Here is a 27,935-nt window from a genome sequence, read left to right as displayed (position 1 = left end):
GGATGGGACCACACAGCAGTCAGCAGTATCAGGAGTTAATATGAACTGTATGATGCCTCCTAGGAAAAGTTCTCTCCAAGAACTTCATGAGGAGATGAGCATGATAAATCATAGGTTATACCTAACTTATCTGGCAATAAAAAGAAAGTAAGGGTCTGGTTAGTAAATCTAGAAAATTATGAATTGTCCTACTAGACCATGGTATTCTGATTTCATGGTCTGGAGCTAAATACACTATTTTATAGCTTTATTTCAGAGGCACAGTTGTAACATTTTTATTCTACTGAATTTCTTTTCATTTATAAGCATGTTCACAATCAACTTTTGTAGGTTTGGCTGTGACAATAAAGCTGAGACCAAACAAAGGACAACAGTACTGTAGATTTTAGCCCCAAATTACTTAAAGAGATGCAGGCATACAAAACGGATAGAGGTCTAATGCAGCTACTTCTAATGATGAGAAAAAGAAGAAAGTCCATTTCCTTCAGTGGGCTCTGGCTGAGGCCGAACAGAAGAGCCCATATTCTCCTCCTCAGCACATACATGGGCTGCTATCAGCTTCAATCCAAAATATATTTGAGCATAGGCAAGCAGGACTAGAGACTGCATGAACATTTTGATGTATATGTAATCTACACAAATGACCCGCCTCTTCAGCTGCAACATCCATTTCACACTTATGGCACAAATCACTCACATTGTTTTCAAGTTCTGGAAAATCACATCTCGTTCTTATATATTTTAACCTGTGAGACCAAGCTGAGCTCAGAAGCAGACAACTGTATGTTCAACCACTATGGTCTGGAACAGCTGCTGTGCAAAAGCCTGCATACTTGAATGTATCAACAAGTTACCCCCTCCTCCAAGGCCTAAAGGCAGCCTCTGCTAACATCAACAGGGAATTGAAAAACAAAGGTGTAGAAATTCACTTGAAACATGACTGAAGCAGGCTTGTAATTTTCTACCTAGTTTGCAGGAAGTTCCCTGCTGAGAGCAGAGCTTCCTTCCAAAGCCCCCATGCTTTGACCCTGGGATTAATACTGTTACAAAAGCCTGACTTCCATGTTGCTCCTTACCTGAGTGCTGACATTTCCTTGTCAGCTCGTGAGGTGGGGGGGACTGAGGGCTGCTCAGTTATCAAGCGAATAAGCTAAGATATCAGAAGGGACCAAAAAGCAGCCTAAAATTCCATGGATGGAGCACCCAGACTCACTGCGCTCCCACGGGGATGCCACACAACATCCCTTTCAGGGCATGGATATCTCCATTTTAAGAGGGCCAGGTCATGCTGCATCCATTTACATGCTGAAAATTCTCTCTTCCCTGAAAGCAGCAGAAACTGAATTCCCTATTGTTTTGGTGGGTTTAATCTTAGCAAATGTTGAGCTTTTAAGATGAATCTTCTCTTTATGCACCAGGTGTAAATTCATACATTAAAATCTCTATCTCTTGACCCCAAATCTGACAGGTCCTCTCCCTTTCCCTAGTGTTCCCTGAAGCAAATGAATATTTGGCATGCCTTTTAAATGTATAGGAATTCTTAGATACTGCAATATCCTCCAGATTAGCAATAGCCAGTGCAAGATGTGCACCTGCTTTATAGGCGTATGTGGACTCCTGGTTAGGAGGCCATGATCTGTGGAGTCTTGTTATCAAAGAACCTGAGAGACAGAGAGAGAGAAATGAGAACAGTGTGCATAGGAACATATGATTATTATATTGGCTCATGTTAGTGATATCTATCTTTTTCATATTCTGAAATGTGCCTATATCAGATGCTCCTGTAATTTCAAAGCTAGTAGTGAGATTTGTCCAAATCAAAGATACAAGAATTCGTCTTTCGCTCACTCTGCCTCAGCAAAGTAGCTGCACTTGGATCATAACACTGAACACTTGGAGTATGATATTCAACACTTCATATTTACTACATATGTATTAAATAATCATAATTATGTATGATATTTAATTATGTATTTTGTAATACTTAAATTGATGGGATATTGAACAGTTCTAGGACACTTTTTCTCTCCACTTAGCATGTAATATGCTTAGAATGCCTAGAACTACCTAAGTTCTCTAACTTAAATCTATTTCCTTTTAAGAACTAGTCTAGTTATGATAACAGTTTATACATGTTATTTTAAATCTTATTTGTTGCAGTCTATTCCTCAAAAGTATAAAGCTCCTCCATCTCTGCAGGATGGAGTCTTCGGCACTTGCAATTAGTATTGGCTTGCCTTCTCCTTGAGAAACCAGGACTAGGTTTGTACCTAAACACGATGGTATATCCCATGGCTGGGACTAAATGATTTGAGGATAGAAGATATCATTGATATACCAGCAGCTTTTCCTTTTTCTTTTTCTTTCCTGCAAATAAATGAGATAGATTTTCAGTGCTCACTGAAGAAGTTAAATAAATAAAAAAAAAAATTGCAGGTCTTTTTGAAACAGCTATAACAAACTATAAAGTCACATGGAGTTACTGAAGACTTTCTAGATGTTCTTAGTTAAGAGACATATGTAGGGAGCTTGCAGAAAGCTAAGAATTCATTTTAAAGCATTTTTTCCTCTTTTTGTCTACTAACTATAATCTTTTAAAATATTAGTATATAAGCTTACTTATAAGAATGCAACACTGTACTTATGACAGAATACTATTGCTGAAAGGTAAGTTGTTTAAACAGAGGACTGTGCCAGATTTACTTATCTTACTACTGAGGAAAAAAAAGTAACCTTGTGGTGATCATCAGAATTACTCTACACTAGTAATTTGATGAAGCCCTTAAATGTGCAGCTGTTCCTAAGATTTTTATATCAGTTGAAAACTAAACTAACTAAACAGATAAAAACCAAACAGCTTGACTAGTTCCAGGACATAAAAGTCTTCTCCACCTGAGTTACCTTGAAACTGAACTTTAAAATTAATTAATGGAAAGTCCTACCACTATCTTGTCCAGTTAAATACTTAGTGCATCAATAAGAATTTGTAAAAATTGCCTTAGAATAGAATGCAAACTGAATTAGCTTGCATAACAGCAGTTTCACACTAATTAATTGTAATATAGTTTCACCTAACCTATTTTCAGTATTTTTTTCTTCTCTTCTACAGGAGGTCTGTGTAACACAGCAAAACATGTATTTGTTTCTTCCGCTTGTCAGGTTTAGAAGATCTAAAACAATTTTGTAAGTAAACCTCAGTAAGGACATTTTCAGTGCAATGGCATCTTGGTTTCAAAGAAACAGTTACTGTGATGTTAATGGTCCAGCTACTTCTCAGAAGAAAAAAGAATATATAACTTAGGTAAAATAAACTGCTGATGGCTCTACTTTCATAATTTCAGCCTGTATTCAGAAAAAAGTCATGTGTGATTTCAACTGGGGCTATATAAGACTGTGCTGCTGAGACAAGTAATGATCTGATTAAAACTTATGCGGTCATATTTTCATGGGAGGAATACGTGACTTCTGATCATATTTCTTACTGCAGATCTCCTGCTTTTTGCTCACCAGACACCACTTCACAGTAACAGCAACATAGTGAGGCTCCATGGCCTGGGACTGCTCCATAGAGCTCACGAATGCCTGCAACCCTACAGCATCCACTCAGGTGCCCCACGTGTATCAGGGAAGGCTCACTAACCTTCAAAAGGGGTGGTTCAGAATAAAAGCATCACAGAGGATGCTTTTATTTGAGCACCCATCCTATCTGAGCTCAAGCATCACACACCTGGCTGATTCCCCAAACCATGAAGACTTGCATCGCCTCATCTTTCATCATCCACCTAACCCTAAAATAGACATCCTCACTGTTCATTCATATTTCTGATCCATTAAAAGGACCCACATACTCTTGGTTTCAAGAAACCAGGAGCAGCCAGTTGTATGGCATAATCTCCTTTTGTAAAAAAAAAAAAAAAAAAAAAAAAAAAAAAAGTATTTTGAAACATACTGCCTTTCAAGTTTCTTTGGTGTCCCATTCTTCTTGTACTGTGAGGTAGAGGGAGATAAGTATGCCTGGCTTATCTTCCCTAAATTAGTTTTTATTATTATATATAAAGCACATTCCTTCCTTCTAGTCTTCTTTATAAGTAGAGATTGAGAGGTCTTATCTATTTTCATTGCACATCTCTTTCAATGCCACATTTAGTTTGGCTTAGTGGTAGTCTAGAGATGGTAAATCACTGCTTTCAAAATGGCATTCAAAAATTCACAAAATTCAAAAATTATTTAAAATTATCCTTCACAATAATAGTAATGCACCATTATCTGTAGTAACCTATTTTTAAACATTGAATTTCACACGCTTTTTGAGCAGCCCTGTTGCCTAATGCCATTTTAGTTACAGGACTTCTTGCTAACAGGCAATGATCCCCTGTATTAGGGCTTAATTTTATAGTATGCAATACCTTATGTCTTGAAATTTTGTTTTTTCAAATTTATCACTGACATTATCAAACTGTTTTCCTAAAGTGGCTTCCTGTGTTATTGTCCTATTAAAAAGGCACTGTCTATTTGCAAACATTTCTCACTGCAAATAGTTATTTGTTTCTTTTGATAAATATGTAAAGAGACACAGATTATTTACTGTATTCAATGTCTGTAATGCACCAATTATAGGTACTTCCCAAATTTCTTGTGGGAGAAACCTCTTGCTCTCAAACCAGCTGCTCCAGAAGGCAGCCAAGTAATACATCGAAATGATTCTCAAACCCTTTCCAAAAGAGATGTGATCAGTCTGCATGCAGGCATTTATCATCCCCCCTTTTCACTCCTTTCAAAGGTCTAGCTGCACTCCTATCCCCAGCAAAGTACGCTTTGAAATCTTTTTCTGAATAGGTGGCCAGTAACACTTTATAATACGCTCAAAATTCTTACGATTCACAATTTGTTTCCAGTGAGATTCTCCCAGATACTCTTTTCTTGCAGCAGTAAGACTTAATGAGATGTTGTTCAGCTGTTTCTGATGCTATTCTATACACCTAGGACTTGATCTGTTTATGGTTTGGGTCTAGGTATACCATTCTTATACCTACTAAAGACAGAGCTGTGGTTTCAAACTGCACTGCCAGTCATGCTTGATCTCCTACTTTTCTACCATGCTTTTACATTTACTTGTGGGCATTCAGGTTCTTCTGGATATTGCTTGAGTTGATTTCTACTGCAAGGATAGGGAACCATTTAGTATCCAAAATAAAATGATAGAATAGCTGCTGTTTTTTAAATGGTGACCACTCTCCCCACCTCTATTTTTGTTTATTGTACATACAAAAACAGGTCAAACAGGTCTCTCTGCATGAAAGCTCAAAGTCAACACTTTCAAAATATGGGTCTTAATGTTACAGAACCTCCATTTTTTAGATCAAAAATATGCAATTATGTTTCAGTAGCCTAATTATTAGTGATGGTAGTTTATCCCAATTTCCACTGATATTGCAGATGCTCAGTACTTTTGAGAAATGAATCCATAGGTGTCCTATGTTTAACATAGGATAGGTATGCTTAACAGCTAAATAACTCCTAAAAAATAAGGCAACAGAAATACAACTTTTAAAGGACAGAATGGCTGCTAGCCCAAACCAAAGCTCATTGCTTGCCTGTAGAGAGGCTTCAGTGGCTTCAAGATCCTTTGAGTGAGGCCCCTGAACGTGATGGACAGATGAAGCTCCTTATGTCACTTGAACAGCCATGGTGGGAATGGACAGCAGCTGCAACAGACCTTTCAGCTTGCTTCCAAATATCCTGGGTATTGGTAGGTGTTTTCTTCAATGATGCCACAATCATCATCTTTCAAAAGTCAAATCATCTTTGGAACTGGTTAACCCCACCTATTATATCCAGCTTGATGGACATCACAAATTTGGGTATTCTCAGGTTGGGGTTTTGTTTTGTTTTGTTTGGTGAAGGGTATTCTCAGTATTAAGTTACAACCAGAAATTCTGAACACAATGAATTTATCCAAGTATCGCTGTACGACTAAATGACAAACAATGAAAAGAGTTAAAAAAAAAAACAAAAAAAAAAAAACAAAAAAAACCCCTCCTGCAGTACATAATTTTCTCGCAAATAGCACTCAGGATCCAAAAACTAAGGTAAATGGTTATTGCTGAGTAATTATATTCAGTAACTCAAACGATAGTAACATAAGCCAACCAGAAATAATGCATCACATCAGTCCTACAGCAACTGTTTAACAAAGGAAGACATCTGCTTAAAGTCCTTATGCAAGTTACTATTTTTTTTGTCTAAAGAATATATTGCTTCCTCTCTATTGCTCTGAGTTTACTCAGCAATTTATAGTACCTGCAACAGGGAGGATTTTATTGCTGTTATGATAAAAGCATTTTTTCCCTTATTGCTGAAATTCCTACTATTAGGAGAAATGGTTAAAAAAAAAAGAAAAACACACACATAAGCTTTGAGGTTTGAGTATATGAAAAAACTGTCTAGAGTATATGTTGCCTATCAAGATATAACCTGTCACTCACTATATGTCAAGCATGAAAAACAAATTCAAAATTCCTTAAATTATGCTTTTTTTTTTTTTTTTTAAAAAAAAGATGTCATTATGATGTAGATAGGAAAGGTACTTCACTGGACTTTAAAGAGTAATTTAACACCCCTAATCTTATGCACAGGTGTTGCTTAATATGACAATAAAATGATGTAATCCTGCAAGCTGGCTGGAGTTCCACCAGTTTCAGAGGGATTTTGAACGGATACTGGCATCTTCCCATAGGGGACTGGGGCCTACAATGCAACTGCCCACATACTCCAAGCAGAGAGCAGAGAATTGTTTAATTATGCAGGGTCTGAGAAGCAGCTACCTTCTTGCAGAAGGGAGGCAGGTAGCTTTGCACTCATAGCTCTGCCCCTCCTCCCTCAGAAGACAAGAGTTTGCTCACAGATGTATTATATAGCATTTCTCCAATACTGTAAATCGTAAATCATTTTAAAGCTTGGTCTGGCAGCTGTAAACAAACCAATGTCACTGACTTCCAGACAGACTTTCTGGCCTATGCTGCACTGTCTCAATTTAAGAACATTTCTGTAAAATACATCATCCTCACTAGAGGTCACAGTAGTAGCTCTAGCAGCAAAATTGTGTTTCTCTTCTGTTTGTCCCAAAAGGTAGACATGTGTTACTCCTCAAACGAGGGCAAATCACATCCTTACGAGATAGCTTTGTGTGACTTCTATAATTAATCCTTATTTCCTCCATCTGATTCAGATTGCTCCTCAGGAGAGAAGCTTCCGATTACAAATCTCTCTGCTCTGGCACAAGGAAAAGGTCGGCTCCCTCAGAACTCTGGAGAGCCTCTGGGGACTGAGGCAGCCTGTGGAGCGGGGAAGATGACAAGGACACTAGGTGAACCAGCATGAAAATAGGGGACAACATTACCTCCCCCTGCACTGTTTTTCTTCTGGCTTCCCTACCACCCAGGTGCTGCAGAGAGAAAAACATTAGCGTTTATGAGGTGACCACCAGGAAGAGAACAGGTCTGCACAAGCAGCAACACAGTCACTCTCAGGACTGAATTATGGTCACAGTTGTAGCAGCTCATTCTCATCACACTTTGTAGCAATCTGATACAGAAGAACAATTGTATAGAGAGAGGTACCCATTGTATGATTTTAACAATTCTTATTTGTTCTTTTGAAAGGTGCTATTCTCAGCCTCTCTGTATTATTCAGTTCGTGACTTCTATCATTTATTACCATTTTTTTGCATACTTGCAAACTGCATGCATACACAGCATGGATATTTATGAAGTGATTATTTCTTATACAAAAAATCATAACAAAATAGGAACATGGTAATGACTAGAGTTTCATTAGCATTCTTAAGTAGATAAAGAACACCAATATCCTACAGTGTAGGGACCATACTCTAACTGCACTGAGGATCTATAAATTGCAGTTAAGCCAAGGGAGCTGCAAGTTCACAGCTCTACTGGATTAGGCCATGCAATTTTTAAACTAATCAAATTACAAAGAAAGAGCCAAATATCATAAAGATTGAACCAAGTGAACAATGGAATTTGAACCCAGCATTGCAACTAAATTAATTATTGCTGATTGATAAAATCTCTACAGAGCTTTGTTTACAGAAAATTCATTCACATTTGAGATTCAGCTTTGTGTATACCATATGATTCTTAACGTCACAGAAATTCTGCCACAAAAAGCTACAGTCATCCAAACATCCATGTGAAAAGGAAAGATTCCATTTGAAAAAATCCATATCAGCAATACAGTTGTCTCTACTGTCTATAATACAGGTATATTTTTTCATTGAACTTCAAATATTGCTATTTTTACACTTGTGACTTTTTTTTGAAAAACTGCAATGGAAGATACTGAAGCAACAATACAGTATACTGACTTTGACATTCAAAGGAATATAACCTCATACTGATGCCAGGGCATTAACACATATTGTTCCCATTAACACTAATGGAAGTGGTAATAATAACTCCCATGCACTAACATTAGGATACACTTTAAGTTTCATGAAGAAGATTTTCAGGAAGATTTTCACTCTGCTAATCAAGTATTCTTATTAGAAAACAATGTTTTACTTCTACTGTGCACTAATGTTGCTTCAGTTTAGAAGTTTAGAAACAGTTTTAAATGTAACCATTCATGAGAGGAAGCTCAGTCTTTTAGACCAGCACTATTATCCTATAATGAAGTGAAATGATACACACACAGTGTGAAGAATCATGATCTGTGATGGATGAAACTGTCAGAAAAGGAGAAAATACTGTTTCATGTTGCAATTTTGGTTGCATGCAATTACGAACCAGATATGCTCTGAGAATTTACAAAACTTCAGAATTTTAAAGTATAGCAGAAAAATAAGCAATAATAGTTGTGACTTGACAGCAAAGTTAAGGGGAACCATTTAACGTAGATGCTAAATATGTGTTCTAAGTTTTTTGTAGGTTATTTCATTAGATATTCCCTTGTACACTTCTGAAAAGATTAACTTGTCTGAGAAGCTTAACGTTCTGTATCTATTACAAATGCACAGCCAGAAGAAGCCATATTGTTTCATCAATTTCAAAACTCTCCATTGAATTCAGTGGGGAATTCTTTTTAAAATTAACATTATAATGAGCTCTGATGTCCCATATCTAAGTGAAAACATAAGCCTGACTTTTGAACAAGAAGGCAAAGCATATCTTCCATTTTAACATTTAGTCAGAACTCAAGAGAGAACAGGTAACACTTTAAAATAATGATCAAGCTAATTCATGCTGAGACCTAAAATAAAAAGCTATGCAGGTACTTCCTCACTTAGAGCATATTTGCTACGCTGAGATTATTACCATAAATATCATATAAATCAGCACTATTGGCCATTATTTTGAAGAGTATTCTGATGATATGCAAAGGAGTTTGTGGTAACAGGCTAACAGGTTAAAAAAAAACTTTTTTTTTACTGTTTTAATAAGGATTAAAGTGGGCAAGAGAACTCTGACAACAAAATAAAACATGGACTATGACTGAACACAATCACAATTTCAAAGCAGGTATGCTATTTCAATCTAATTTTAATTAGCAAAATTAATGTAAAACCATGGCAAACATGGCAAAACCTGGGTTAAATACTTTTATTATAACAAAAGACCCTGAGCAACATTAGAACTCTGTAAGAACACTGATTATTTTGATTATGGAAATCTCCCTTAAACCACTTGATTCATTTTGGTCACTGGGGTTTTCTGTTTACAGAATGGAAAGACAAAAAGGTCAGTGCATCCTGTGGTTTTTATACGAACCCAACACATACCATTTAATGAATGCATCTAAACCAAAAACAGGTCCGCAAGAACGTCTGGAAAACAATATGACAACGAGCGTCCTCCTAGCTGTCAATCAGACATCACTGGGTGATCTTGCTCTCTGAGACAGGTTAGAAGGTATACAGCCACAACAGATGAGCCAAAGTGCTTTTTGTATCTCCTGGTTCCTAAAAGCATATATTACAGGATTGATGATGGAATTGTACGTAGCTGGCAGGAGGGTGGCATAGGTATATATAGAAGGATAGGTGTAATCTGCTATTAAGGAATAGAGTGTAAAAGGCATCCAGCAAGCAGCAAAAGTCCCCAAAATAATGGCCAAAGTAGACACTCCTTTTCGGGTGGTCACATAGTGGGAAGTGGCCAGGAAATGGTGTTGCAAGGCAATCTGATGGGCATGGCGCATCACGATTTTACAGATTTGAATGTAGAGCTGCAGCATGAGGGCAAACATAAGCAGGAAAGAAACTGAAAGGACAGCTGCATTATTTTTAGTGAGTGGTCTGATAACACTGCAGGTGGATTCATCTCTGAGGCAGTTCCAGCCCATTACAGGCAGCAGTCCAATACAGATAGATGCTCCCCAGAGCAGTATAAGCATGACATAGGTAAAAGTGACAGTCCTTTCTGAATTATAAGTCAAAGCATAATACAACGAGAGGTAACGATCAACAGTAATAGCCAGCAAGCTGCCGACAGAGGCAGAGAAAGAGGCAACGATCAGTCCAATTGTAACCAGTTTGGTTGCTTCTGACTGCAGAAGGTAGGCAAAAACAAAATTGATGATCAATCCGATTCCCGCTAAGAGATCTGCAAGTGCCAGGCTGCCTATTAGGAGGAACATGGGGGCACGCAGACTGGGATTATGGAAAATGATAAGAACCACAACGGCATTTTCGCAGGAGATAAGGGTTCCTGAAGTACACAAAACAATGTCCCAGGGGTTGACCAAGAGCTCTGGCTCTGGGTCTATGACAGGAACCAGGGAGGAGCCTGCGGCTGAGACATTCTCTGTGGAGCTGGCTTCTACATGGTCCTGAGGCAGCCAGCTCAAATTAACCTTCAGATCTTCATTCATTTTAACCTCTGTCTTCTTCAATGGAAAGACATTTTTTTTAATGTTCGGACACAAGCACTCACCAAACCCAAGAACATGCAACACCTTAAGACAGCAACACCAACCTCATATACGCAGGCAGGCACTTGTTACATAAAGGTGGCAATAAATACGGGGGGGGGGGGGGGGGGGGGGAACCAAAACAAAAAAAACCCCCAAACCGTTAAAACTGCCCCCAAATTATTTGCGGGGGGGACCGACACGGCCACAAAGCGGTTCCTTCACCTGCACTGAGAAGACGGAAGGCACGGAGACACGACACCGCACTAAATCAGCCCGAACCCCACAGCACGGCAGCTCGTGGGGGGAAGGCAGGGGGAGGGAGCGGGTTGTGGCACGGAATAAAAACCGTTATTCAGCATCCGGAGCTGCAGGTTCGCAGCGGTTTTTCTTTTTGTTGCTGTTGTTTTTCTTTTGGCCAGGGGTGAGGCGAGGCGGGCTCTGTGTGGGAGGGAAGGGGGGGGTCTTTCACCAGCACCGCCCTGCCGACCCCTTCCCTGAGAAACCTCCCTGGAGTGGGGGGCGGGGGGGGGGGGGGAAGGGAGAGGGAGCCGCGATCTCCGCTGAGCACTTACAAACTCTATGCAGGCGCGGAGCGAAACGCGGACGCCCCCGCACACACGCGGCAGCGGGTCACCTGGGCTTCCTGGCGAGGAGGAGGAGGAGGAGGAGGAGGAGGAGGAGGAGGAAGAGGGAGGGTCGCTTCGAGGCGGCAGCGGGGCCGGCCGCGCTCTCCCGCCGGCGCGGCGCGGCGCGGCGCGGAGCTGAGCAGGGCCGAGGGGGGCAGCGCAGGTGCGCGCCCATCCGCGCGCGCGCGCCCGCGCCGGGCGGGCGCGAGGGGGAGGGGCGGTGCGCGCGGGGCCACGTGGGCAGCGCGCGCGGGAACGGCCGTTGCCTTCGAGCGAGCGAGCGAGCGCGCGCGCAGGGGCGGGCGCCCCCCGCTCCTCCCCGCCCCTCTTCCCCCCCCTCCCCGCGCGCGCCGGGGCGGCACCTGCTCGCGCGCCCCTGAGGTAGCGGCGCGGCCGCCGCCTCTGCCCCTGCACCTGCCCCTGCCCTGAGGCGATGCCGCCCTTCGCCGCCCCCCCCCCTTTCGAGGCGAGCTACTAGAAACGCCGTTGTGGCTATTCCTCTTCGCCGCCGATCTCCCCGGTGTCGACTTGGATCTCTCTACCGAGCCTCGTGCCCTTGTTTCCTTTTACTTTGTGTTGTGTGTTTTCCACAGGACTGGAGCACCTCACGGAGAGCGACGCTCAGAGGTCTTTGGAGATTTGATGATTTGAGACTGAGCCCAACATATCCCTTCCTGGTCATACAGCTACTAGATGTGAAGTCTTGACCTTTTTCTTTCCTTCTTAGAAGGAGACAAGTCTCCTTCTGAAAACAGTTAAAGTGAAAAGTATCCTTACGGTGAGGGTGGTAAAACACAGGCACAGGTTGCCCAGAGAGGTTGTGGTGTCTCCATCCTTGGAGATGCTCAAAGCCCCTCTGGATGTGGTCATGGGTACTCTAACTGACTTTTGAGCAACAGGGTTGGACTAGATGATCTTCAGATGTCCCTTCCAACCTCAACGATCCTCTCATTTTGTATCATACAACTATAGGAAAATGAATATATAATACAAAGATAACAAAGGAACCATGAAGTCAACTGCATGATACCAACCCTGTGGCTAGAGCAACTGGCACCTGCCAGCATGCAGAGAGCAGACAGACGAGCAGGCAAGCCTACCATCTGCAGAGGGTGAAGATACTAGGGACACATGGCCAGATTCACAAAGCTGCTATATGTTGTATAGTACAGGTCGATCAGTAGGATTTTTAGTTGATTAGGTACTGAAAAACCATAGAAGCCATTGCGACAGAGGGTCCACACTGCAACCAGGTTTTTGAATGCAAAAGCTGGTCTCTGTAGATGCCCTATACTGTCAATGGAGAGAGGTGTCCTCCAGGCCTTTTACAAAGTAGTGGCATGAGCTAGGTGGGCTAAAATGGTCTGTGGAAGAGCCTGATCAATTTTAAAAGATCATATTTTGTCCTTGTTTGCACCACTGGATACCTAAAATACTTAGGAAAATCAGGCCCTGGGGACCCAAAGTCTGGAGAGAAGAACTCCTTCCTTGTTGAGTAACTTACTCAGTGAGCGCATGGCACACATGCTTCATTCAGATCTACCTCAGTCATTGTACTAAGCCTTGTGAGGTCTTGCTCAAGGTGATGATTCAAGGTGATTTATTCTTATTTCTAGTGGCCCTCCTGTGCTATAACAAGGATTAAAAATGGATATTGCTGTGTTGCTGATTATTATCTTCTTGATTTATCTGCTGATTTCTTCTGTGACAATGCAACAAATGCTTTGCTATGATCTAAACTGAATGTGTCTGATGTGTTTCATCTGTCAATCATTTAGAACAGTTGCATTAAAAAATGCAAAAGCTATTTTTCCTCCTGTTTTAACATTTGTTCCACAAATGGGGAAGACCAGCTTTTCAATTAAATAATTTAGGACTTCAAAGACCTGTGTTTATTCACTTAATTAATTTGTGAATGATTACTATTCCAATTAAAATACATTGAAAACAAGCTAACATTTGTATCCTGTATCACTGGGATTGCCAGTTTGTCACTTTTCTTAGTGAAATGGTTAACTGTCTTGGTCATCAGGGCAGACAGCATTGGCACAGGTTTCACTCTGTAGCACTACAGAGCAGTTGTAATTTAGAGGAAAACCTCATGAATAGCTCTTTTTAGGCATCTTCAAGATTAACAGATACAAGAATTAGAGATAGGTTGCAGTTACAGAGTCACAGTTTTGGTGTCACTTTGTTAGTACTGATTTCCTTCTCTGTCTCATGAGCATGCTCGTATAGATGTATGCTGACCCTCAAGCTAGCACAGAACAGCCTAGCCCTGGAACAGGTCAGGCTGTGCTGATGCAGGACCGGAGCAAGGATCCTTGTCTGATGTTGTGATTGCCATGGTGAGGTAAAAGATGCTCTGGCCTAATTCAGGCAGAAAACCCAGTATGGTTTTGCATAACATTGGCACATCCTGAGACATCAACTGTGACATCTAGTACTTTTATCTGTTTCAGAGCATAGTTTGGAATTTACCTGCTCTTCAAGCAGTTTCTGACCTGCTCTGTCCAGGAGAGCTGAATGAGATCAGGAACATACACTGAGTGGATATATGCACCCTGATGTGCACACATATATAAGTGGCCCTAAAGGGCACTTATCCCCTTCAGGTAGCTGTGACTAGTGATACATGGGAACTGCTCCTCCAGGTCTTTGTCCCAGCCATGTCCTGAGGAGCAAGTCTGCTTCCAGGGGCCTGTGCTCCATAGAAGGGAAAACAGTCTTATCGGAGTTATTTTTTCTTTAACTCTTTTTCAGTACATATTGTTATACTAGACTAAACCAATATATTGAAAATGTTCATGTCCTAATAAAAACTCCTGCAGATAGCAATGGTTAACTATCTGAGGAACCTAAATATATGACAAGACACCCTGTGTACATTCAAGAAATGGCCTTTGTTAGAATTTTCTTTAAGGAAATATTTGAACTAGAATACCCTGTTCACTGTAGAGCCCATTTTCCTTTTTTCTTTTGTTGTACTTTGCCAGTGTTATATATTTTTTCTGTTATTGGCAAGCTAAGTGTTGAGGTCTTCACCTAGTTTTTCTTAACTGTTAACAGGCTGAAATCAATAGGAGCATAGCTGAAGTAAGAGTTATACAGTCCTTTTGCCCAAATCCATCCATTGTCCATGTCTGAAAGAAAGAAAATAGAGAATTAAAGAATACTTGCCAACTTATATATTTTCTATTGAAAGTGAGTCTTGTTAAATGGATCTGAGGTTATTACAATACGATGATAGATTTTGTTCTTTTCGGTCACTCTGCAGTTGCAATATATTTCTGAAAGGCATTTGACTTACCACATGATATTACATGGTACATTGGCAGGTGCCAATGCTGGTATTTTCATTAAAACACATGTGAAGTGGATTAGGACCTACTTACCTGGTACCTCTTAAAAAACTAGCTTCCAGTGGGTGTTCATGTGAGGATGCGGTCCATTACATAATAGTGTTGCAAAGGGTCTGGGCCAGAGCTCCTGTTATTTATTTTTAAAGCATAACCTGCATAAAGGTTGAACATGTTCCAAAGATGGATGGAGTGGTAAATGAAGAGGAAGACAAGACGCTGAGAAGCGAGGCTTTGAGTCATACACCTTGTTCACACAGCACATTTCTTAATACATACAGCTGAATGCATGTTTCTAAGAAGAAATGATGTAGTGCTACCTACATGATGGGGGATTGAGCACTGGAAAACATTGACTGCATGAGAAGTAGTTGGTTACATGTAGGAGTTCCCTGTGCAGATCTATAACAAAGAGGACTGCTGTGATATAAGGAGAATCATGAATAGAAATATGGAGGAGATACTACCTCTGACAGGGCACTGATGAGATCAATATTTGAAAACTAGATACAGTTCAGACCAACATGTTTTAAAAAGATACTGAGAGGTGAGAGAGAATGCAGGAAAAAGCCACAGAAATGATATTAATCACCTGAGAAAACATAGTAAAGAATAGACAGAAGTTACTGTTTATTTTGTCTAAAAGAAGTTTGAGAGATGACTGGATTACAGCACACTTTCACTAGATTTCTGCATGTCTCTTGAAACTAACAGAAAAGAGTATAACCTGAAAGCTGGAGTCAGAGAAGTTCATATTCAAAATTAAGAACAAACATTTAACAGTGAGACAATTAAGTGCAGGAACAACAGATCTAGGTCAAGCAATGGTTCCATTTCCCCTTGATACCTTTTTGGAAGATGTCTTTGTCAAACAGAAGTTCCACTTGAGCACAAGTCAGAATAAAAACCTTTCCCCAAAGTACTAGCAATCGCATTTTGTTTTTTGCAGGTTATTATATAAAGGATAATTTTCTCATAACTCACAGTTTCTTCCTTTCAGGTAGAAGGACATGCTCCTCTAATGGTCTTAGAGGTCTGAAGATCACTCCTTTTCTCTTGGGTAACAACTAGCAACCGTTCTGAGGAATCCTCTGCCAGTGGGCTCCTTTGTTTCTTATTTGAGAAATGACTTCAAAATTGTCTGCGTTGGGGAGATGTTTCCCTGCATATATGTCTCCTGCTCTTTTCGCTAGTATTGCGTCTCTTTCCCACTTTCTGTAACACAACACATATTTTCTTCTACTTTTTCTGCATACATACTTTAAATAAATTCTTCCTCCTCATTCTTTGACAACTTACTATGGCTAGATTTTTCTAGAACTGGGGACAGTGCATGTTGTTTCTGCTTTTGTGCAGCTTTTGGCTCTTTTTGATTACATCTACAAGAAGTGCTTTTGTGCCAGGCTCCATTTACTAATTGGGAATAAAGCTTAAGACAAATGGGAGAGGTACTGAGCTTCTTTAGGCCACCACAAAGTACTTCAAGTTCTTCAAAAGACTTCAGAGGACAATGGTGGTGTGCTCACTTCTTGGAGTTCTTAAAACAGAAAATAAGAGAAGCCTGATAAAAATACTAAAAGGTGTGTATTATCCCTGCAAAAGTTTATATTGCAAACCATTATACTGAACATGCTTAAGTGGAAAGGCTGGCTGCAGCTATATTTGGTTGCTCTGGCTGCAGGCAAAGTACTATCCCCTAGTTGAAATGATTCAAGGCACATTGATAATTCCAGTTATTTTAAGTGAGATAATGGGCTTCATGGCTCTTAAAAGCATACGGAATATTTCTGAGAACACTTCTGAAAAGTTTATTTACTTATAATAGATGAAACAACCAACTTCTCTGAAAAGGGCAAGTGGCTATGTTCCTGCAATACATAAATGAGGATTTAAATGTTCAGGCTTGTACATTGGTGGAAATGGTGGTAACAATGCTTAAAGATATGTTATCACACTGGAATGAGGAACTGGCCGATGTTGTGGGCAGTGCTGTCATCGTATCTTAACAGACTATATAACCCATAGGGATGATGACCAGCCTGCAAAAAGAAATGGAAGCTATGCACATTCATGTTCTGTGCATAGTACCCTTGAAACTGTAAACTCATAGGCGTAGTTTAAAAAAATCATACAAGTTAAATGTATTGTTTTGCATAACATAGGAAGTATTAATTATGTTAGCAAGCTGAGAGGACAGAATATCCAACAAGATGAACTCATGCAGAAACATTAACTTGATTGTCTGAGGACTGCTTTGTATTACACATAATGTTCAGTGAAAGAACTTATAACTATGAGCTTAGTTCGTGACAGAATAACTTCAATGGATGAGTTTGACTTTCTCTTTTATATTGAAGAGGGACATATCTCAGAAATTTGTCGGGAAGCCAACGTATCTTTTATAGAATTGTCAATCTTTGATGAAAATGCTCCACTTTAATCCATGTAATCAGTTGAAAGTTAGAATATATTTTGAGAGGAAGCCCCTGGGAAGAAAAAGTTTGCAATTGTACCCCAAGATGCATCCTGAATGACAGTGCCTTTCAGAAGTGCTCGTTTGCTAATACTAGCAACAGGCGCTGTATATGACTGTTTATAGCACAGCAGTAACAGAACTGCTTTTAAGTTTTCTGTCAAGACATCAAAGAGAACAGTTAAAATCTGAGGCTTTAGTTTACCCAATCATCTTGAAGAGAAGGGAAAAAAATGTGTGTGTGTGTGATCATCAGAGACTGCATGAATGAAAGAAAGAATTCTGGATTGTGAGCAGCAGCTTTTCAGTGCACTTTTTATTAAAAGTGAACACATTTCGTAACTCTACAAAACTACCCTAGATTGACAGTGCTGGTCTCCTCTCCTACTGGACCTTCCTAGCTACTTCCTTTCTTGGTCACTGCCCTACCTATCTTTCAGAGATTCTTCTCCAGCTCAGACCTATCTGCCTCCTCACATTCAGATTCCATCTATGCCCTTTAGATTATGATACTGCTTTTCCTGACCATCTGCATGGTGATGACTCTCGGCTAGGCAGGCATCACTGAAACATGCTTCTGTCCAACCTCAATAAATACAGCTTTCTCTAGCTGGTATCTATCCAGAATGCTGCTTGCTGAGGTCACTTCACTAGAGCAGTGCTTTGGCCAATTTAATCCTCTTAACAGCCCTCCACTGACTCCTGCCTCTCAAATTTCAAATATAAGATGCTTATTTTCTTTTCCAAAACCCTTCATGAAACATGCTTCATTTGGTATTGAGAAATACGCCACTTCTGGTCGGCTTCCGGAGCCTGCCTTCACTGCCTATTTATTATGTATAGTCAAGCAACTCCCTTTGTGCTTTCTCCTGTGCTCCCTTTGGCACTTGGCAGTGACCTCCCATAAAACATCCTTGCCACTACCTCATTATCCCTTTTCAAATGACTTGTTAAGGCTGACTGATTTATTCAAATTTAAGGATTATTAGGTGAAGTCTAATAGAGGTCAGACTTGGTGACTCAAACTTGCCACTTAGCCTTAAATGCTATGAATCTCCAAGATTTCTGAGTTTTACTTGATGTTTGTGCAGTGGAGATATTTTTTTCCATACCTGCAATGTGAGTAGCCAGATACACTTGTTATGCTTTATTTTGGTATATTTGGCTTCTGGAAATGTTCCTATTTTCTATAAAGCAGAGGTGTTTAATAAGCCTTTTCTGTATTTTTCACATCATTAACATGAAATCTAATGAAATAGCTCCTGAATCTTCCCTGCTCCTCTGACTACCTTTACTACCTAACTGTCTAGGCAGTATCTGCTCATGTGGCTAGTACACACCAAATTAACACACAGAAAAAAATGTTATCGATAGCTCTTGATAGCAATAGATAGCACAGCTTGATCTCAATGACAAATAATCAAACACTGTCACTTGGGCTTTTAACTTTTCACTTGCTTTCAGAATTCCTTTTTAAAGAAGTTGCTGTTCAAGAAAAAAAAACTCTATTTCCTAGTAATTTCTATTTCCAGTAATTTCTATTACTGATCTTATATTCATTTCCACTCTCTTGTTAAACAAAAAGTAATAGAATAGAGTTGCTAATGTACTTTTTATTGCTGCATTGGCTGTAATTCCCTCCTGTTTGAATCCCTAATGAAATTTATATATATTCTCCCTTGCGAAATGCAAATTACTTGCCTACAAAGCTCTAATTCCACTACTGCCCACAGGTCTGCCCTTAACCCCTCATGCTTCAAATTTTCCATCCTTAACCCCTTTCCCTTCCTTAAGCACCTCATCAGGATTCACTTAGAGACAAATGTTTAGTTAGTATGACAAATATGGCTCTTTCTCTGCCTAAGTTTTTCTTTTGTCTTGTTTACCTATTTACAACTGGTGCTTCTACTTTTGTGCTGTCATCTTTGTCATGAACAGTCTATGATTAAGCTACAGTAGTTTATGAAGTTACCATGTGTCAGCTGAACTGTACTAACTGTCCACATTCATGTTCTTAATCAGACTCACCTGTGAAGTTATGTGACTTAATTTAGCTTACAATTAAAGAAAAAACAAGTAAATGGCTTCATCTTGCATTTTTCATGGGCCAAGACTGATTTCCTAGACAGTTGCTACAACTCCACAATAAGCAACTTGCTAATGGTGCTAACTGGACAGAATTCAAGAGCTTAGAAATCCTGAGATCAGAGTCAGAGAGTCACATGGGCTGGAAGGGCCTTCCAAAGGTCTCCAGTCCCACCCTACTCAATGCAAGTTGGCTTAAAGTTGGTTGCCCAAAGCCATGTCCACTTTGAATATCTCCAAAGATGGAGATTCCAGCACCTCTCTGAGCAACCTGCACCAGTGTTTGACCACCCTCCTGCTAATTGTTTTCTCTTTGTACTGAGTTAGAATTTGCAATGTCCCAATTTGTGTCCACTGCCTATCATCCTGCTGTGCACCTCCTGCTGGGCAGCTCTGAGAGGAGTCTGTCTCCATCTTTTCTACACTCTTCCATTAGGCTGTAGTCAGCAATAAGATCCTCCCTTTGTCTTCTCTTTTGAAAGCTGAAGAAAACTATTTCTCTCAGCCTGGCCTTGAAAGTCCGGTGCTCCAGCCCCCTGATCAACTTGGTGTCTCTCTGCTGGATTTAGAATCACAGGATCATAGAATTGGTAAGGTTGGAAGGGACCTCTGGAGATCATGTAGTCCAACTCCCCCACCACCACCACCACCACTCAAGCTAGAGCATGTTAGAGAAGGTTGCATCCAGGCAGGCTTTGAATATCTCCAGAGAAGGAGACTCCACAACCTCTCTGGGCAACTTATTCCAGTGCTCTGTCACTCTCACCGTGAAGAAATTCCTCCTCATATTCTTCTTGATTCAGTACATCATCTTCCTTTTCTAGGACAGCCCAAAACTGGAAACAGTGCTTCAGATGTGGTCTCATAAGTACTAAATAGAAGGGAAGAATCACCTCCCTCAACCTGCTCAAGGAAAAGTCTCCACAGTACCACTAAGAATGCAACAACTACAGATGTATTCATACTCAAATTGGTTTAGTGTATTTAGTGCACATTAGAATGAAAGGCTACAACATTTTATCTCCTAACTGCATATTTTTTAAATGATTTTCCAAATCTGTTAATATTTCCAGTGCTGAATATGATTGAAATTTTAATTTATGCTAGGAAATGATTGGATGTGTTATTTGACATTCGTTTTTCTTTTCGTGTCACTGGGAATACAACAATTATGGGCAGACAGTACATTTCATAAGGGTCTGATCTGATTTTGGTTTACATGCTGATCTCTGCCCTCTTCTTTCAGATATTAACTTTTGTCTTTCCTGCACTATCAAAACATCCACTAACAGTAGCTGAAGAACTATATGCCCACAGAATACACTGCTGGACTCAAGTGTTTTAGTATAATTGTACTGTTAGTCATACTGGTAATGATTAAGTTATGCTGAATTTCCATGTGATTGCAGCAATACTGAAATGATATTGGGTTTTTTTTTTGGACAAGTTTAATTTACAGACAAATATTAATAAAATCACTGAATTTGGCATTTAAGCTCCACTAGCTGCAGAAATCTCTAGAGCAATTTCAGTCTCAGGAGCAGCAAGAAAATGACTTTTAATATCTGTAGGGCTAACTATAGCTCTATGATAAATTACAAACTAGATCATAGGCCTCTAATATTTTAATATCTGGACAGTGACCCAGAACAACCTCCTTCTGTGTCCATAAAAGTGATTCATTTTCATGGCTCATTCAGTTATAGAAATATCTTCAGCTAAGATGACTGGTAATGGTGAGTGATTCTGAGTTACAGATTTCTGAAGTTAAGGGAGAACACATCTACTCACAAATCAATTATTTGTAACCTGTGTCAGTTCACACTGTGGAATTTATATGCACACATGCTAATTGCATATTAACTCATATTTTTTGTTCAGGCAACATGCTGGTAAATCCATTCTTTATACTAGTAACAGTTCTCATTTAATTTTTAAAATGTTTTAAATTGGTGATTTTAAATTAATGTATGTTAGGGTTGGTATACAATTAAGGCTTGAAAGTTACGTGCTTATTAGTATATATAGTCTAAAAAAGTAGTGCATGGTCATACTTTGGGGAGTTGTTGCAATCCTGGTGTTTCTCTAAATGTCAAATGCTTTATATATCTGACATTTAGAAATCCTGAAGGAAAAAGGAATGGTAAAATGTGACTCTAGAGCTGATAACTGAAAGCTGGACTTAATAAGTCAAGTCTACAGGGCTGCTACCCTGGTCACTGATGCAGTAGGTGTATGATAAAGTGTCTGAACCTGTGAAGACTTATGAGCACAAACATTCACATCAGCCATATGAATAAAGAATAATCCTAAAGGGAAGGACTCAGAACCAGGAGGAAAAGGGTGATGAGCAGAGCTGGTGGTTTGTCATGATTTCATTTACACTGCTGTAAATCTCTAACCTTTCCATGCTGCTTCTGCATTTTTGGGATCAGCGTCTAACTGGTATTTAATTATCCAACAGCTCTGGTAGGGAGCTCAGGGGTGCTATGGTCACAGTGCAAACAGTGCAACTGCACAACTGCTGTACACATGTACAGCTGTACATCATGTATCTGAGACCACGGTGCTGCACTGGCTTACTCTAATGAGACAGCAAAGGCATGTCCAATAAATATAGCCACTGTTTCTGTTACAATAAATCTTAGACAGAGTTCTTCCATATAGTGTGTATTCAGAGTGCTTCAGCGGTCTCTCTCCCTTGTCTTAAGGGCAATGAATACTCAAGGAATTCCAGAAATGAAACAGTGTGAGAGTGATTCTTGATTATGGGGAAGGCTCTACCATTCGATTGATGGTTTGTGGTGTAATTTTACACACATGATCTGTTAAAAATTGCTCGCTTGGGAAATAATAACCACTAAAAGCATTTGGGGATTTCAAGCCCAGTAGAAGGATTTTTCTCTCATTTGTCTCTCTCTGGCAAGAATTGAAATATAGCACTCCTTCTCAGAGTTCGGGGGGAGGGGCAGGTGAGCGGGACAAAAGCAATCGGAAGTGATTCTCCTGGGAGTCTTCCTGGCAGAAAGCATCACTTCTGAATCTAGAGTGATGCCTTTTGTGTAAAATTAGTCCATACTAATAGCTTAACACTCTGTAACAAACTTACTCACAGCACTGAAGAATCTAGCCTTATTTGTATCTTTGCAACTTCTTTTGATGTGGGATATATTGTACATCTTTCCTGACAGGTCCCTAGCTCTGTTTTAACAATTTTGCTGTAAAGGCTGCTATAACCCATTAGGTTTCAGCTGACCCCAGGAGAACTGTTATACATGCCAATAACCACCCCATCTATGGCTTGAAATGCAGCTACAATCATCCTCTGTCTGCATTTATGGATGCAATGGCTAATACATTTCTTTGCATTTTTTCTTTTTAAACCTTTGTGGCACAGTGATGCTCTATAACACCTGAAACAGGACAGAAGATAGCTAAGTGGCCAGATGGAGAAGTACAATGCTGACCAGCTGCAACATGAGAAGTTTCTGAATTCCCACATGGTGGCTATTATATGAATAAAGTAAATGTAGCTTTGCTTATATCCTTGCAACTGTAAAATTCCTGTAGCAGAAATGCTCCAAGCTGTGAACTGTGGGCATTCAAACCTAACTATTTCTTCCTCTTAGAGATTTTTGAGTAATTCTATTGGTATTCATCATCAGATTGAAACCAGCTTGTTTTTCCATTATTAGCTCGTGTCCTAAGCAGGACAAGTTATGAGTATAGAACCTGAGGAAATGCTGAGCTGCAGACACAGGGTTAGATCTGTGTCCATCCTGGCTAGCAAATCTGTTGGGAGGGCCTTGAAGTTATTATTGCTTGTGCTGTCATAACACTCTCTTCAAATTTATATAGACATGCTGCAGAAGAATACATTTCTTGAGGATTATAATTTTCATAATGGTTTATCTCAATTCTTTTGTTATTGGAGAAGTTTTTGGAGAAATCTGTGCCAAAAATAAGTTGAGCAAAATTAGCTTCTCTTTGTGCAAACCAAGCCAGTTTTCAGTGACATAATTGTGCTGGTTAATCTATGCTGTTTTGAAAAATGGTTAGACATTGCCTTTTCTGTTGGCTGATTTCAGGCAAAACAGGCAAAACAGGGAGTTCTGGATCCACAGTCTGGCAAATATGAGGCATGTTTGCTGGTCTGAAATGCACCCCAGTTATTTCTGTAATTAGCTATTTGCAGTGGGTGCTTGGAAATGTGTCAAATGTAGTAAGTGAGACAAGAATTTATGGTAAATATACGATTAAGGAAAGCAACATGTTGGAGAGCACATGGTAGACCTTGATGGTAGGTGGCTAATAATAATAGAAAAATGTGTTATGATGTGTAAAGAAACAATAAACATATACATAATGGAAGCTGGAACTCACAGTCTTTGGACATAAGCTGCTGGGCAACTGGACCTCTCTGTGTGAACTTGCCATGCATCCTGCACATGCTTCTTAGGTGATGGATCTGTCTTAAATTTAGTCTTTGTTTCAGGATGAATTCAGATCTGTGGTTTGTGGAAGAGGAAAATTCTGGACTACTGAGTAACTAAACGAGAGTTGTTAAAAGCCATACTTGTGGGAGAAAGAAGTCTCACAACCAGTAGCTGACCCTATATATTTTTCATTTATACCTACACAGTGTTTTCTTGATGTTTGCTTTTCCGTTTTTTGTTTGTTTGTTTGTTTTTAGTCTAAGTGTATTCTTCTGGATATGAATATGAAAAAAACAGCAGCATAATATAAATCACTGTTTCTCTTGATATAAATGGTTTAAACACACTTGTATATGTTTTCAGGAAACAAATGTTTTCCGCTAAAGGGAATCCTCTAAGGACCTGACCACTGAATTCTACTATTTATGATGTATATATTATTTATTTGACCTAAATATTCGTGCATGGCTTTCCTTCTTGTAAAAACAAGCACAATAGACTGTATGTCAGCATTAACAAGCTGCCTAGAACTACTCATCTAAATGATAGGAGCACTCTGCTATTGCTTTTTTTGGTCTGTAGCTGCTGTAGTGTAGTTGCATATTGATTCCACAGACTGGCTTCTTTGTTTTTTTTCTTCAGTGCTTTGACATCTCAATGCCTGTGCAGCATGTAAATATAGTTTACAGAGTTAAACGGGGTTGCACATATATTTATTTTAAAGCATTTCAGTTCATCTTTAAATTAGCAAATATATAAGCAAGTTAATTAGCAGATTTTCAGAATGATGAGAAGTGTTGAAAAAGAGGCAGGTTTGGAAAAGAAAAGAATCTTCCTCATAGATTTCTCAACGTTACCATAGCATAAAAAAAAGACCCAGTAGAGACTGGGATCATTATATGAAATTCATGATTGAGTGCCTTATATGTTGTCAGACAACTACAAAAGTGAAATAAATAAATCATATATTAAACCCCAAATACTTTAGCTATAACTTTGGTTCCAAAATACATTTTAATACTAGTTTGAATAGACCTATGGTTTGGCCACTCCATTTCTGTCTATTCTAAACACCTGTTTTCACTTAACTGTACAAGACAGACCAAAATTCTGCACTAACTTTACACTCCAAACAACTCCACTGAAATCAGAGAGACTGACTGATTTTGAACCCAGTCCACACTATCACACTTCATTTCTTCTGGAAAAAATATTATGGAAAAATTACAGTGGAACTAGCCAAACTGATGGGAAATTTACCGGAGGACAGTAACATACTTAAAACCAACTGTGCTCTTGTGGCTGCAGCTTCATTCTCTCCTTTCTCTTTGGAAGCCAGCTTATTTTTTCCTGCCCTTGTGTTACTTGAAAGCTGTCACATTTCATGCAGAATCTCCAGGGAAGATTTGTTATAGAGGAGTATTTTAAGGAAATAGCATAGTAAAGGAAAAACAAGTAGAACAATGTTTAACAAACTAACTAGATGGTTACTTAAATGTGAGATATTATATGATCAGTGTATGTTAGTCCAAACATCCAGGTTGTTTTCTGACCTTACTTTTTCATTTTATGTTCTGCTAGATTCAAGAGAAAACAGCTGCATGATCCATCCATGTATTTGGTGACTACCTACATCCATTTTTTGAAAAGTTGTTGGTAGCATCCAGCCTTTGCACTAGTTTTACCATCTTTCATACATCATTGTACATATCAGACACTTTCAGACAAGCTAGTTTGGTCTGGTTCTGTAATAAATATTACAGAATTAGTGATAGATTAAACTCATTTCATAGTTTCCAGTTTGTACCAAATCCATTTAAGGAAATTTTAAGAAATGCATATTTAATGTCTTGTCCAGTTTTGTCCAGATTATTAGAGTGATCTAATACACACTGGTTTGTGTGACTCAGCAGTTAATGTGTAGGCTCCAGTTTTGAGAGATACAAGCTCAAAATTATGTTTTGCTGCATGCTTTCTTTATAATCCAAGTAAGTTCCCATAAGTGCGAATTATCTGACCAAAGTTAAGGCTTCTACATCCATCAACTTTCTCTCTGTAGCCAGTTTAGGGAGAGATGATCCCTTAGAGGAACTTTAACTTACTTCTTAGGAAGGACCATTTGCCCTTATAAAGTGTGTGACTTCCTTTATGTTGATGATGGAGGGAGCCAAGGTTACTATTTTAGATAACTTTTAGGTGCTTGAAGCCCAATGAAATGGAACACAGTTTTAGTCTTCCTGTGCTTCAGCTTCTCCTCTGTAAATTGGAGAAAGTAGCATTATCTTGCGTCAGGAAGCTGCCATGAGGATGTTAATGATTATGAGGTATTCATATATTATTGTAGAACTTGTATGAATATAAAAATTTATCTCATGGAAAAGGAGAGCTTCTATCCCTTTTCTTCTGAGACCTCCTTGAACTTTTGCATTTCCTTATAGAAGTATTTGCTACAATCTGAAATAAGAGGAATTCTTGCAGCAAAGCTTTTTACAGGCTTGTATAAAACCCCAAATGTAATAGTATATATTTTACTGAGCCTTTTAACAAAAGCACATGTCCTTAAACTGTGTTACTGCACCTTAAAAATATTCAACAATCCATCTTAAAGCCATCTCTATGAAAAGTCCCAGTATGAGGGGCCACAGTGAAGCAGGTTTTGAAACTTGCTAAATAGAGTATATGAGTTTTGTTCTTGACTGTGGGCTTTCAAGGGCATTGTGTTCTTGTGTGCCATTTCCAGCAGCAGGCAAATGTATGGAAATATAGGCAGTCTGACTGGATCATGTTGACCTCACGCTACCTTGCAACAGAGATAAGATGTCCCATAATGAAAAAGTGTATTAGGTTTGAGGGAAGTGCTTCAGAAAACTTTCCTAAGTTTATCTGATTGTTTAAATTTTTGGTAAGAGCCTATGTGGAAGATGACTCAATCAGAAGTCTCACTATGTATCATCATAGCTAGGGAAAATAATGCTCATAGAGGCAAAACTGATGGTAACTTCACAAGTCTAATGGGCTGTGTTGCTGTTCCAGACAACTTTCTCTCCATGCATGTGGGAGTGGGTTTGTGGTAGATCTGGGCTGTCTGAATGAGTCTTTTAGGTGGTTATTCCTCAAAGTGAATAATATGGGCTGCATGTAGGGGCTGAATATTGATGTTGCTTACTGAGTGAGTGAATATGGTAGGGCATGCACGGTGCTATGTCACTTGGCATTATGTCAGTCCTTGCTCTATTTGTCTTGTTGCAGCTCAATGATTGATAAGTTTAGGATTAATGTGCAGCAGTAGTTCCCCATGGAACAGATATTTAAAGCTAGTAATTCAGTATCAGAATCCCATAGGCACGAATTAATACCAATATTGCAAGATTTACAGGTCTTTTCCCATTAGCAAGAGCCAAACATTGTTTCCTGGAATGTCAGTATTGCTGCAGCTCAGTAATGAGTGTGACACTAATTAAATAAAGCAGAGGGGTCAAAAGAGTTGTTGTAACTTTAGCAAAATCACAATAAAATATGGATTTGACCCTAGTATTGCATGTTGTTGGACACCTGCACAGAGTAATACTTGCATCTGTGTCACTAGCTTCCAGATCATGTTAATTCTCTTTTGTGTGCTTATTTTTGTGTTGGGCACCTATTGGCAATGTCATAGGCATTTAGCTACTTTTTCTATGAAGCAAGCTGTGTGAGTTAGAGAAACACATTTAATTTCATGCACATTTTTTTAAGGAGCAATCTGCATTTTTGTCTTTAAAGTGAGAATGAAAAAAGTTCCAAAACCTTTACTACCACCTTAGAGCCATGGTTCTTGTGAAACGTAATGGAGATCTGTGATACAAACAGGATGTAATGAATGAGAAAGAAACTATTAAAAGGCTGTATACCCTCACTAATCAAAAGGAAATGTTTTGCACAATGGATTAACTACAACATTTCATGGAGGAAGCATCCTATTTTCTTTATAGCTAGCTACTGAAGGAAGCATCTTATTTCTTTATAGCTAGCTACAAAATACTTGTTTGAA

The 27,935-nt window shown here is 39.3% G+C and overlaps 1 protein-coding gene across 1 annotated transcript; it reads right to left on the bottom strand.

Annotated features, from left to right (window-relative positions):
• Positions 1-9,882: 9,882 nt before the first annotated feature.
• GPR12 (G protein-coupled receptor 12) lies at positions 9,883-10,887 on the bottom strand. Its single transcript, XM_062577068.1, has one exon. The coding sequence runs from the start codon at positions 10,885-10,887 to the stop codon at positions 9,883-9,885; it is 1,005 nt and encodes a 334-aa protein (XP_062433052.1).
• Between the last annotated feature and the right edge of the window lie 17,048 nt (positions 10,888-27,935).

Source organism: Rhea pennata, chromosome 1, assembly GCF_028389875.1.
Source record: "Rhea pennata isolate bPtePen1 chromosome 1, bPtePen1.pri, whole genome shotgun sequence".
NCBI lineage: Eukaryota > Metazoa > Chordata > Aves > Rheiformes > Rheidae > Rhea > Rhea pennata.
The sequence above is the reverse complement of the archived record's forward strand: the minus strand, read 5'-3'. Positions and strand labels throughout refer to the sequence as shown.